At 39.5% G+C, this 13,843-nt stretch overlaps 1 protein-coding gene across 11 annotated transcripts in view; it reads right to left on the minus strand.

Moving 5' to 3' along the window:
* The window catches only part of ATE1 (arginyltransferase 1), a 154,596-nt gene that overhangs the window by 69,096 nt on the left and 71,657 nt on the right, over window positions 1–13,843 (minus strand). For all 11 annotated transcript variants that reach the window (XM_061162796.1, XM_061162800.1, XM_061162799.1 and 8 more), the window contains one exon: window positions 8,903–9,002. In XM_061162796.1, the coding sequence (XP_061018779.1) occupies window positions 8,903–9,002 (100 nt within the window). The remainder of the gene's footprint in view (window positions 1–8,902; window positions 9,003–13,843) is intronic.

Raw genomic sequence — 13,843 nt, forward strand, 5'->3', positions numbered from 1 at the left:
TTAAGGACAGTATACTTCTCCGTATAAACATCACACTTAGATGACAGGCTGACTTAGAAAAGAAACAACTACAGACAGGAAATTTATGGAAAGTATAAACTATACTCTGAGATGGGACTCAGATTTTCCCGAAGCTCAGTGTCTCTATGAGAACGGCCTCCAGAGTAAGCCAGCCCTTACTTACGTTCCTCCACTTCTAGGTTTTAACTGTGCAGGTGGGTGCCTGCCTTCCACATGTCACACGTGTCAGTAAACTCACTGAGCACCTTCTCTTTCCAATGGATTTGGCAGGTACTGGGGACAGTGACAGGTAAGACACAGTTTGCTCAAGGACCTGACAAGCAGGGACCACGTGTGATCCCCTTCCCCTTGCCCTGGCATCTAGCGTGATGGTACACAGAGCAGGCCTTCCATGAACGCAGGCTGAGCGCGCACCTGCAGCAGCAGAGCAGAAGGGCAGCCACAGATGAAGCACTGAGCAAGGACCAGGGGTCCCAGAACCCAGGTGGTTCTCCACAGGTGGAGTGGGGAGGGGCCCAGGTGGGAGACGCAGAGAAGGCTTCCCTGAAGAGCAGGTGCCCATGCTGGGTCTGGAAAGGGAGGAGGGATGAGTGAGATCCCTTTCAGACGCAAGAAACGCAGGCTCAGGTGGGAAGGAAGGGCACGGGGAGTCAGAGAACAGGGCTCTGCAAAGGAGGATGCCAAACAAGTAGGTTAGGGCAGAACTCGAGCTTGAGGATTTCTGAAAAGTTCCAAAGATGATTCAGGTTTTTCAAAGGTTAGGAATCAGGTTCTGTACCAAGCTTTCCAATTCACTGTGGAAACGGACATGAGGAGAAGGATGGGAAAGATCAGGTATTGATCAACAGTGTTCTTATTCCCCAGTTAATGTCTGTCACTGCTTCCACTTTGTAGTGGTTTAGTCACTAAGTCGTGTCTGACTCCTGCGACCCATGGACGGTAGCCAGGCTCCTCTGTCCATAGGATTTTCCAGGCAAGAATACTGGAGAGGGTTGCCATTTCCTTCTCCAGAGGATCTTTCCAACCCAAGGATTGAACCCAGGTCTCCTGCACTGCAGGCAGATTCTTCACCAACTGTGCTACCAGGGAAGCACCAGTTAAAGTTTACTTTTACTTAATATGCAAGCATTTTAGGTTTCTCCAAAATAAAAAGTTATATATACTGCATTCTAAGTCTGATAAACAATGCCAGTTATATGAATTTCAATTCTTACAACTCTCCTTCAAGTTGCTAAAATTATAAAATGTGAATTAAAGCAAACTCTGGGCAGGAATCACGCTGAGCGTTAATTTTCTCATCTGCAATGAGCAACTTAGAACACATGACCATACTTTTCACTCTAATATGGCAAAATTCCACGTGTGACAACTTTAAAAACAAGAATACGTGATGAACGTGTCATTCTTTTACCTCCTACTGCCTGAAGGAGCCGTCAGAAATCCCTTACTACAGTTACTCTGTGGTCATTTTTTCTGACCACGTTTAGTTCACTGGACACTTATTTTAACATCAAGAAAAACAGATGCTGAATCAAAAGTTTGAGTGGTTTATTCTATGCTATGGGTAACTGATGAGATCATCTGTATTTCTTTCAAACCAGCAGTAGCAAAGTCACTACCACAACTACTCAAATACATTGGCCTGGGTTACAAGACTGCAGTAAAGTAACATTTGCTAATTTGTCTGGTCAGGAAACTTTGAAAAGCTTGGGAGCTTGGGGATCTCAGCAGTACCGGATTCTGCAGATGCAGCTCTGTAAATGCCAATTTTTTAAATTTTAGGTGCTTTTATAACAATAACCACCTTCTTTTAGGCAAACTCCTACAGAATTCCAGAAGTGCTGTTTGACTGCAATCAAGCCAAGGCACTGATTTTAGGAATGATTAATCACTGATGAATTAGCCTTTTGTTCCTTTTCTGACACTTGTGAACTCTTTCTGATGTTTCAACTATCTGATGTCTGGCCATGTCATGATACCAAAGCAGACTGCCTGAATCATTGCTTACGTTGGCCTGCACACAAATCTGGATAGAGCTCAGTCAAAACAGCTCCTTCAGATCACAGAATGGCCTTACGTTTGCAGTCTGAGGGACAACCTGGAGAAGAAATTTTGAACAGATACTTATACAGCCACGTTCACAAAAGCACTCATCACAACATCCAAAAGGTGGAAGCACACCAAGTGTCCATCAATGGATGAATGCATAAGCAAAATGCAGCATATACATAAAATGGAATATTACTCAGCCTTAAAAAGGAATGAAATTCCGACACCTGCTACAACATGGATGAACCTTGAGGACATGCTAAGTGAAATAAGCCAGTCATGAAAAGATAGACAATGTATGATTCCACTTATATGAAGAACCTAGAGGAGTCAAACTCAGAAAGTACAATGGCGGTTACCAGGGTCTGGGGGAGAGAGGAATGCGAAGCTATTAGTAATAATACAGCTAGAGGAATGGGGAGCTATTGCTTAATGGGATCAGAGTCTCAGTTCTGCAAGGTAAAAGGAGTTCTAGAGATGGATGGTGGTGATGGTTGTACAAACAGCATGAATATACTTAATAGTTCTGGAATGTGCACTTAAAAATACTTAAGATAAATTTTGTTATGTACATCTTATCACAATTAAAAGTTGTATTTAAAAAAAAAAAAAAAGGCACAGGAGAGTATCATCTCTTCTGGTTCTAATCACCATTGATGGCTCATGATGTCGGAAGGCCAGCAACCACCCTGGAACTGTGAGAGGAGCAGACAAAGACGACAAGCATTCACTGACGACAGAAGTCAGAAAACCATCCCATCCACCCCGACTCCGCAGGACAGTTCCTCCAAGGAGAAACTCTCCTAAGTTGAAGATATAACTTCCATTCATTTCAGCCAGGTCCCGAGTCTCCAAATCAGAACTGTTTTATGCCAAAACAGTACCACCTCCCATTAAAACAGTCACAATTATGGTAACAGTTAAAGTGAGCAATGACAACACAACAAATCAAGACAATTTTCTTTTCTAACTATTTTCCAGCCCTCATTAAGTTCCTCTGTGAGTATTCTGTGCCTTCTTCTAAGACTATGGCCACAGACAAAACCCATCTGACCAGGTACTGTTTACATAAAAATACCTTTATTTAAAATAAAGTGTGTATATATACACACTGTGTAAAATATAAATATGTGTAAAATATATTACACAGAGAGAACAGTAAAACCAAAATAATTTAGTAACAATGCATTTAGAGAATCTTACGCACAAGAACAGGACTGCCATCACCTAGCAAACTGTAAGTGCTCTGAGAGGATGTTGTACAGCAACACACGTCATCTGTGTAACTACGAAAATGACCACGTGGTGATTTTCATCTTGCAGTGCTCAACATTAGCAAGACAAGCAAACTCAAAATGTGTCATCATGTTAACAAATGCCTTGTAAGCCCAAGTCTGGGTATTAAATGAAATGCTGTATGAAGATGAATTCTCGTAAGCCAAGTGGGGAGGCACATCTGTAGGTATGACCACACGTGTGAATTTAGTAACTTTGCCAAAACTCTCTCACACTGAGCTGTCAGCAACTTCACAGATCAGTTCAGCTCAACTCAGGACATGAGTCTGCACAGCTCAACACAGAATGACTTTCATGTGCATGGAAATCTACAACTGTATCTACTCATTTCCACCCTGTATCACGTGCTTCAGTCATCTGCTGCTGAATAACAAAACAACCCCAAACTTAAGAGGCTTCAAACAAAAATTAATTACACCTCATGATTCTGTGAGTTGGCGACAGCTCAGCTAGGTGGTTCTTCTGCCCCTATCTGTCAGCTCAATCAGGCAGCTGCATTCAGCTAGTTGCTTGGCATTCAGCTAGTTGCCTGGCTGGAGCTGAAACATTCAAGATGGCTTGAGGCCTCTCAAGTGGCCTCTCATGCCAGTAGGGTATTTGGACCGTATACATGATGACTGGCTTCAAAGACCAAGAAAGCAAAAGCTGTCTGCCCTGTCCTTCTTAAGGCCTGGGCCTGAAATCTCAGACAGTTACTTCCGTGCTAGTCTATTAGTCAGCGCAGGTCACAAGGCCGGATCAATCCATGGTGAGGAAAACAGAATGTACCTCTGATGGATGGAGCAACACACACAAACAGGGTACCGGGTACAGGAACTATGACAGAAAGCTCTGGAAACCATCTATCAAATGATGATCGTTACTACACCAAAAGATAGGTTCTTCATTTCAACATGTCTTCAGGACAGCTCATTATTCAATAAAAGAAAACAGGTAAAACCAGCTCTTGGTGTATTTCAAGCCTGTTAAATACTTTAATTTGCCCTACATTATAAATGCATTATATAGTGAAGATTATAACTCTAAATCTATACCAGAAAACCCAAATGAAACATTATCCTAGTTTCAGGTACAGTTGCTTGGTGCTACTTTATGTCCTGGATTACAAGTATGTGCCCCCTCGGGTGTAACCTCTGTTAGATCAGAGCCCACATCTATACTGTATTAACAGCTGTATTCCCAGCATCTAGTGTATACCAGGTACCTAAGAGACCACACTTTCTTAGTTATTAGAAACACTCCTATTTTAAAATATATTCCTTCTTTCTTTCAGTTCAGTTCAGTTGCTTAGTCGTGTCCGACTCTTTGCAACCCCATGAATCGCAGCATGCCAGGCCTCCCTGTCCATCACAACCTCCCGGAATTTACTCAAACTCATGCCCATCGAGTCGGTGATGCCATCCAGCCATCTCATCCTCTGTCATCCCCTTCTCCTCCTGCCCTCAATCCCTCCCAGCATCAGAGTCTTTTCAAATGAGTCAACTCTTCACATGAGGTGGCCAAAGTACTGGCGTTTCAGCTTCAGCATCAGTCCCTCCAATGAACACCCAGGACTGATCTCCTTTAGGATGGACTGCTTGGATCTCCTTGCAGTCCAAGGATCTCTCAAGAGTCTTCTCCAGCACTACAGTTCAAAAGCATCAATTCCTCGGCGCTCAGCTTTCCTCACAGTCCAACTCTCACATCCATACATGACCACTGGAAAAACCATAGCCTTGACCAGATGGACCTTGGTTGGCAAAGTAATGTCTCTGCTTTTTAACATGCTATCTAGGCTGGTCATAACTTTCCTTCCAAGGAGTAAGAGTCTTTTAATTTCATGGCTGCAATCACTATCTGCAGTGATTTTGGAGCCCATAAAAATAAAGTCTGACACTGTTTCCCCATCTATTTCCCATGAAGTGATGGGACGAGATGCCATGATCTTAGTTTTCTGAATGGTGAGCTTTAAGCTAACTTTTTCACTCTCCTTTTTCACTTTCATCAAGAGGCTTTTTAGTTCCTCTTCACTCTCTGCCGTAAAGGTGGTGTCATTTGCATATCTGAGGTTATTGATATTTCTCCCGGCAATATTGATTCCAACTTGTGCTTCTTCCAGCCCAGCGTTTCTCATGATGTACTCTGCATATAAGTTAAATAAGCAGGGTGACACTATACAGCCTTGACGTACTCCTTTTCCTTTTGGAACCAGTCTGTTGTTCCATGTCCAGTTCTAACTGTTGCTTCCTGACCTGCATACAGATTTCTCAAGAGGTAGGTCAGGTGGTCTGGTATTCCCATCTGTTTCAGAATTTTCCACAGGTAAAAACCACTTCTATATATTTTCCACCATATATTTTACAGCTAAAAACATGTCACTACTAATCCCTGAAAACTTAGTTATGCTCTAAGAATGAAGATAATTTTAGCTATTACAGTAATATGTGAAATTTACCCTCAATTCAATCTTCTAAGTGAGAAAAATTTTAATAGTCATTTAGTCATTTAATAGTCATTTAATTTAACTAGTCATTTTCTGTGAGTTATCTTTTATTGGTCTTTAGTTTTACACCGTCAACTCGAAATGAGAAATATTCATGCTTGGACCGATACCCATCTTAAAATTTCAAACAGTACAATTTTCTGGTTGAAAATTCCCATCTGTATTATTCTCTCAAAACTGAGGGTTCTGATCTGCTCAAAATATAATAAAATATCCTTAACTGAATTGAAAATATTTTTGCTCTTCAGTTACTTAAAATGAATTATTTTCAATCATGATGCAATGAAAACAATTTTCTTAAAAATACAAAAATTAAAAACACCATGTTTTTAACGCTGAGGACCTAAAAGTGTTCAAACCACCATGCCAAGAAAACACTGGCTTTACAAAATTAATATTCAATATTTTATCATTATGATATTATCTCACAAATATTTAAAGTTTTGCTTTGAATGGTTACACTGAGTGTTCCCATTACCTGCCTTTTCCATTCAGGGCTGCACTCTAGTTTTACAGGTTTTAATACTGTTCCCAAATTTCCAAAAGATATTAATATTGGGGATGTGGAAAAGCGAAGGTGAGATTCCTAAAAAGGTATTCTTAAAATACTCCCAATATCTTCATATTTTTTATTCACTAGTATGAGTAATTAAAAATGGCTTAATAATTAAGAAATATCAAGTTTAGTAATACAACCATACACCCTTCTATTGCACTTTGCTTTACTGCTTTTTGCAGATACTGTGCTTTTTTATAATTGAAGTTTGAGGAAACCCTGAGTCAAAAAGCAAGTCCATCAGCACTGTTTTTCCAACAGCAATTGCTCACTTTGTGCCTCTGTGTCACATTTTGCTAATTCAAACCTTCCACCAGTGAAAAGATCACGAACTGATGAAGACTCAGATGATGGCTGGCATTTTCAGCAATAAGTATTTTTTAATTAAGGTATATACATTGTATTTTTAGATATACCGCTATTGCACATTTAACAGTATGGTATAACTTTTGTGTGTACTGGGAAATCAGAAAATTCATGTGACTTGATTTACTGCAATACTCACTTTATTGTGGTGGTCTGGAACTAAACCCACAGTATCACTGAGGTACGCCTGTATTTACAAAGAACTTTAGCCTGAAGAGAATACTAAAACACTGGGAACTGCTAGCAAACATTACTAGGTATTATTTCTAATAACCTAACATTTATATCTCTTACCATGTTAAAAGCACTATACACAACCAGGAACTAAAGTTACCAATTCATGAACTTATTTTGCTTCTGAGTTATTCCTTGAAACACTGTTAACATACTTTATATATAAACCAATTAATATTTATTATAGGTACACTGTTATGTACATTGTTAACAGCAGACAGGGCCCTAAAACACTCATAACAGCTACAGCTACAAAAGAGACTGACTGGCTGCCCTCCCCCTCCTTTTTTATATGAATATGTATGGCACTGTCACCTATTAATTCTTACTTAAATGCTCCTTCTCCATGAAATGTGCTTCCCTGTCATACCTACTCTCTTTTGGGGGTCTCTCTTCCCTTGTAGTTAAACCCTTCCCTATTCCATACCTTATGCAGTAAACCCTACAGACTCCTAGGCCACTTACCAGACCACTGTACTGACCTGATTTTACATAAAATACCTGCAATCTTCATCTATATTACAAGTTTTAAGAGGAAGGTTCATGTTCAAATCTTTTCCTATCTTCAGAGCTTAAAGCAGTGCTCCAAGTAGAGCAGAGGTTATTTGGTTACTGTTATTACGGTGGGCAAGATGTAGTCTGTTCCTTTATACTGTTTTATACTTTTACAGCGGGCTACTAATACTTAGAAAGCATCAAAGAGTTTCATTAAAGAGAGTCATAAAACTTAACATCAAAAAACAAACAGCTCAATTAAAAAATGGGCAGAGGACCTGAACAGACGTTTTTCTAAAGAAGACATACAAATGGTCAACAGGCACATGAAAAGATGCTCAACACATCACTGATCGTTGGGGAAATGTAAATCAAAATCAAAATGAGATATCACTTCACACCTGTCAGAATGGCTGTTACCAAAAGACAACAAATAAGTGTTGATCAGGATGTAAAGAAAAGGGAACCCCCAGACACTATAGGTGGGAATGCAAATTGGTACAGTCATTATGGAAAACAGTATGAAACTTCCTCAAAAAATTAAAAATAGAAACATCATACAAATCTCGCAATTCCACTTCTGAGTATTTTTCCAAAGAAAAGAAAAGTACTAATTCAAAAAGATACATGCATCCCTATGTTACTGCAAAATTACTGGCAATAGCCAAGATACAGATGCAACCTCAGTGCCCATCAAGAGAAGAATCGATAAAGAAGACAGGTGTGTGTGTGTGTATGTGTGTGTGTGTGTGTGTGTATATATATATATATATATATATATATATATATATATTTTTTTTTTAGGGTTGACAAAGTAACTGAACTTATTAATTACAATAGGAGACGTATGAAATACTCTAAATAAAACAGCAGCAAATGTAACTGCAGCAGTTAAATGTGAATCATACTCATACATGTAATATTCTAATGCATATGAATATATTTTCCTCTGAAGATAACTGCTCTGTTCAATTTCCAAAAAAAACCCATTAAACATACATATATATATATACACACACACACACACACACATATATACATACATACATACCTTGAGAATGTACCTTGAGAATGTACCTTAAGAAGGTAGATTTCTTAATGGGTATTACTGTGCTATCCCAAGTAAGCAGGGCCTTACTGAAGTCCTAGAATAGCTGGGATTGTTAGATCTTCAGTGAATTTCTACAGATTAATCTATATTAAATAAATACTAAGTACCTATTTGTCAGGCACGGCTTTAAGCAATGAAGAAGCTAGATTCTATGAAAAGTTTAAGACACAGTTAAAAATAATTCATGATTTACATTAAAATATACAATCATGTTGAACATGATGAGAAATTACAAAAGCACTAATTTTCATAACTTGAATCTACAGAAGACACATGTGAGAATCAACTTTACCTTATATTTCATCTTGGGACATGAATGAATGTAGAAACCCATATAGTAATAGCTGAGTTGAGGTGTTTTCTCATGAAGTTGCCTAGTAAAAGCAATTTCTCTGCCAAGAGAAGAATAAAGATGAAAGTACAGTTAAATCTAGTTCCAATTTCAAAGTACTATTTAATTTGGTAACATATTTGATCAAATCTGACATTAAGCTATCAAAAAAACCCAAGTGTTGGAAGAAAAACAATTTTAAAAACACTTTAAGATGATTTTTACTAAAGAGACACCAAAAAATCTGTATTATTTTAAGCAAATGCACCAAAATTCTGATCTGCACTTTACTGGACACAGCAGTGTATAAAAACTCAAATGGCATAAAGTACAAAGACCTATTTAATATAATTTCATGTCATTATTCATTATCACTTGGAGTTCTCAAAGACTGGGTATATCAGGTTAAAAACAGTACAATAAATTTTAGAAAACTCAAAAACCAACAAATTTCAGTAAGAATGTTCTTATGACCCTTTACATGCAAACACTTTCATCTATATATAACATGTTACTCTTTCCTGTGTCCAGATGCTACTCTCTTATTTTCTCTAAAACCAAAGAGCGGGAAAACATGTTATCTCACTGCTTTTTCTCTACTTATTGACACAGGCAAGGATTAATAGAACAAAGAAGTTGTCAGCAATGCCTACGCCTGATGTGGTTTTAATTTGTATCCGGATAAATCTGGGCACAGAATTCCATCCTATTTGCCCAACTGAATGACCGCCTGCATTGGAGAAGTTTAAGCAAAACTTCAGTACATTTCTGAAGTATGAGAACAGTTGATTGTTGTTTTTATGTTTGTTTCCCAAAGGTTTTAATTTCTTTTTCTTTGTTTTTATTAGCAATGGATGCTTGATATCCAAGAAGAGGTTTATTTTTTAAGGGAATAGTCTGTGCATTTTGCAAGCTCAAATTTAAATCACTGAAGGGTTGATACCCTAAAAGTTCATCTTTACAACAAAACTATTTCTAAATCCAAATAGACTTAACATTATGAGGCTAAACCAGAAGAGATCCTATTATTCCTAAAACTAATCCACTCTCAAAGTTCAAACCAGGGAAGAAAGCTTTGATACTGAAATGCAGGACCACCCAGCTCTAAAGAGGACTGCCCAGCCCTCCTTCACTCAGCCCTGCTCATCTCAGTGAACTGCATCACCACTCCACCCCTAAGCTGTACAGGCCCTAACCCTATGAGTCATCCTTAAAGATTCACCTCCTGTATCCAACCCATCAACAAGTCCAGCTGGCTCTATCTCCGAACACCGTGAATCAGACCACTTCTCACCACCCCCACCTCAGGGATTTTGGTCCAAGCCACCATTATGGCCCCCTTGGACAATTCTAACAAGCTCCAAACAGATTTCCAGTTTCCACTCTTGCCCACCATAAACCCACAGAGCAATCTAAGCAGTCTTTTATTAGTCATTAATCAGGTGAGGTAACCTCACATTGGGTTAGTGTCACACTTAAATAAAATGGTGGAGAGTTTTGACAAAACGTGGTCCACTGGAGAAGGGAATAGCAAACCACTTCAGTATTCTTGCCTTGAGAACCCCATGAACAGTATGAAAAGGCAGAAAGATAGCAACAATGAAAGATGAACTCCCCAGGTCAGTAAGGTGCCCAATATGCTACTAGGTATCAGTGGAGAAATAACTCCAGAAAGAATGGAGAGACAGAATCAAAGCAAAAACAGCACCCAGCTGTGGATGCGAATGGTGATGGAAGTAAAGTCCGATGCTGTAAAGAGCAATACTGCATAGGAACCTGGAATGTTAGGTCCATGAATCAAGGCAAAATGGAAGTGGTCAAACAGGAGATAGCAAGAGTAAAACATCAACATTTTAGGAATCAAGAGAGCTAAAATGGACTGGAATGGGTGAATTTAACTCAGATGACCATTATATCTACTACTGTGGGCAAGAATCCCTTAAAAGAAATGGAGTAGCCATTTGATGGAGTAGCCATCATAGTCAACAAAAGAGTCCGAAATGCAGTACTTGGATGCCATCTCAAAAATGGCAGAATGATCTCTGTTCACAAACCATTCAATATCACAGTAATCCAAACCTAGGCCCCTACCAGTAAGGCTGAAGAAGCTGAAGTTGAACAGTTCTATGAGAAAAGGAAAGATATATCCATTTGAATGCAGAGTTCCAAAGAACAGCTAGGAGAGATAAGAAAGCCTTCCTCAGTGATGAGTACAAAGAAATAGAAGAAAACAATAGAATGAGAAAGACTAGAGATCTCTTCAAGAAAATCAGATATACCAAGGGAACTTTTCATGCAAAGATGGGCACAATAAAGGACAGAAATGGTATAGACCTACCAGAAGAAGAAGATACTAAGAAAAGATGGCAAGAATACACAAAAGAACTATGCAAGAAAGATCTTCACAACCCAGATAACCACAATTGTGTGATCACTCACCTGGAGCCAGACATCCTGGAATGAGAAGTCAAGTGGGCCTCAGGAAGCTAGTGGAGGTGATGGAATTCCAGTTGGGCTATTTCAAATCCTAAAAGATGATGCTGTGAAAGGGCTGCACTCAATACGCAGGCAAATTTAGAAAACTCAGCAGTGGCCACAGGACTGGAAAAGGTCAGTTTTCATTCCAATCCCAAAGAAAGGCAATGCCAAAGAATGCTCAAACTACCACACAATTGCACTCATCTCACATGCTAGCAAAGTAATGCTCAAAATTCTCCAAGCCAAGCTTCAACAGTACGTGAACCATGAACTTCCAGATGTTCATGCTGGATTTAGAAAAGGCAGAGGAACCAGAGACAAACTGCCAACATCCGCTGGATCATCAAAAAAAGCAAGCGAGTTTCAGAAAAACATCTATTTCTGCTTTATTGTTTTTTTTTTAATTTTTATTTTATTATTATTTTATTATTTTTTTTATTTTATTGTTTTTATTTTATTTATTATTTATGCCAAAGCCTTTGATTGTGTAGATCACAACAAACTGTGAAAAATTCTGAAAGAGATGGGAAAACCAGACCACCTGACCTGCCTCCTGAGAAATCTGTATGCAGGTCAAGAAGCAACAGTTAGAACTGGACATGGAACAACAGACTGGTTCCAAATCGGGAAAGGAGTGCGTCAAGGCTGTATATTGTCACCCTGCTTATTTAACTTATACGCAAAGTACATCAAGAGAAATGCTGGACTGGATGAAGCACAAGCTGGAATCAAGACTGGTGGGAAAAATATCAGTAACCTCAGATATGCAGATGACACCACCCTTATGGCAGAAAGCGAAGAAGAACTAAAGAGCCTCTTGATGAAAGTGAAGGAGGAGAGTGAAAACGTTGGCTAAAAGCTCAACATTCAGAAAACATAAGATCATGGCATCTGGTCCCACCATTTCAAGGCAAATAGATGGGGAAACAGTGACAGACTTTATTTTTTTGGGCTCAAAATCACTGCAGATGGTGATTGCAGCCATGAAATTAAAATTGCTTACTCCTTGGAAGAAAAGCTATGACCAACCCAGACAGCATATTAAAAAGAATAGACCTTTGCCAACAAAGGTCTGCCTAGTCAAAACTATGGTTTTTCCAGTAGTCATGTATGGATGTGAGAGTTGGACTATAAAGAAAGCTGAGCACCGAAGAATTGATGCTTTTGAATTGTGGTGTTGGAGAAGACTCTTGAGAGTTCTCTGGACAGCAAGGAGATCCAACCATCCTAAAGGAAATCAGTCCTGAATATTCATTGGAAGGACTGATGCTGAAGCTGAAACTCCAATACTTTGGCTACCTGATGCGAAGAACTGACTCATTTGAAAAGACCCTAATGCTGGGAAAGATTGAGGGTAGGAAGAGAAGGGGACAAGAGAGGATGAGATGGTTGGATGGCATCATCGATTCAATGGACATGAGTATGAGTAAACTCCAGAAGCTGGTGATGGACAGGGAGGCCCGGCATGCTGCAGTCCATGGGGTCACAAAGGGTCAGACACGACTGTGCAGCTGAACTGAACTGAACCTCCTTACTGTCACCTGTAAGCCGTTCTCCATCTGCCTCTCAACACCACTGCCTGGCTGCCCTCCTTACACAGCACTATCTAGATCCTATCCTGCATCCCAGCCCTTAAGGCCTGCCTTCCCTTCATTCCAACCGCCTCAAGACACTTGGACTTGCTACCTTTGACCTGGACTTCTATCCTCAGATTATCACATAGCTGGCTCCTTTTTATTCTTTCTTGGCTAGAGAGGGCTTTCCTGACCACCCTATATAAAAAGGGCCTTGTGCCCACTACCACAGTTTTATTTTTGTTATAGGACAAAGGCAAAGTGAAAGTGAAGTCACTCAGTCGTGTCCGACTCTTTGTGGCCCCATGGGCTGTTGCCTACCAGGCTCCTCTGTCCATGGGATTTTCCAGGCAAGAGTACTGGAGTAGGTTGCCATTCCCTTCTCCAGGGGATTTTCCCAACTCAGGGATCAAAGCCTGGTGTCCCGAATTGCAGGCATACGCTTTACCATCTGAGCTACCAGGGAAGCCAAACATGAACTCCTTCGAGCTGGATAGACAAAGGAGTCTCTAAAATTCTGCTGTCAGTTTTTTAATTTACTGTCTGCTTTAACAAAGCTGGAAGTGTCTGATTCACATCTACGCACTTCCAGGACATAGACTGTGCTCAAACATCTGTTAAGCAAATTAATTACACTTCTAAAATTCATCTTGCCAAAAAAGAAAAAGTAAATAAATTCCATGCTCATGAACCCCAATTCAAACGTTTTTAAATTCTGCAGACCAGCTTACATACAAATCTATACTTCATTACAAATTAAAGTATAGAAACTCTATACTGACTGTACGATTGCTTAAGAAACTGAAGAAATGGAGGAAAAATTTAACAGGTTTCACTGAAACACATTGAA

This window comes from Dama dama, chromosome 15 (genome assembly GCF_033118175.1).
Source record: "Dama dama isolate Ldn47 chromosome 15, ASM3311817v1, whole genome shotgun sequence".
Taxonomy (NCBI): domain Eukaryota; kingdom Metazoa; phylum Chordata; class Mammalia; order Artiodactyla; family Cervidae; genus Dama; species Dama dama.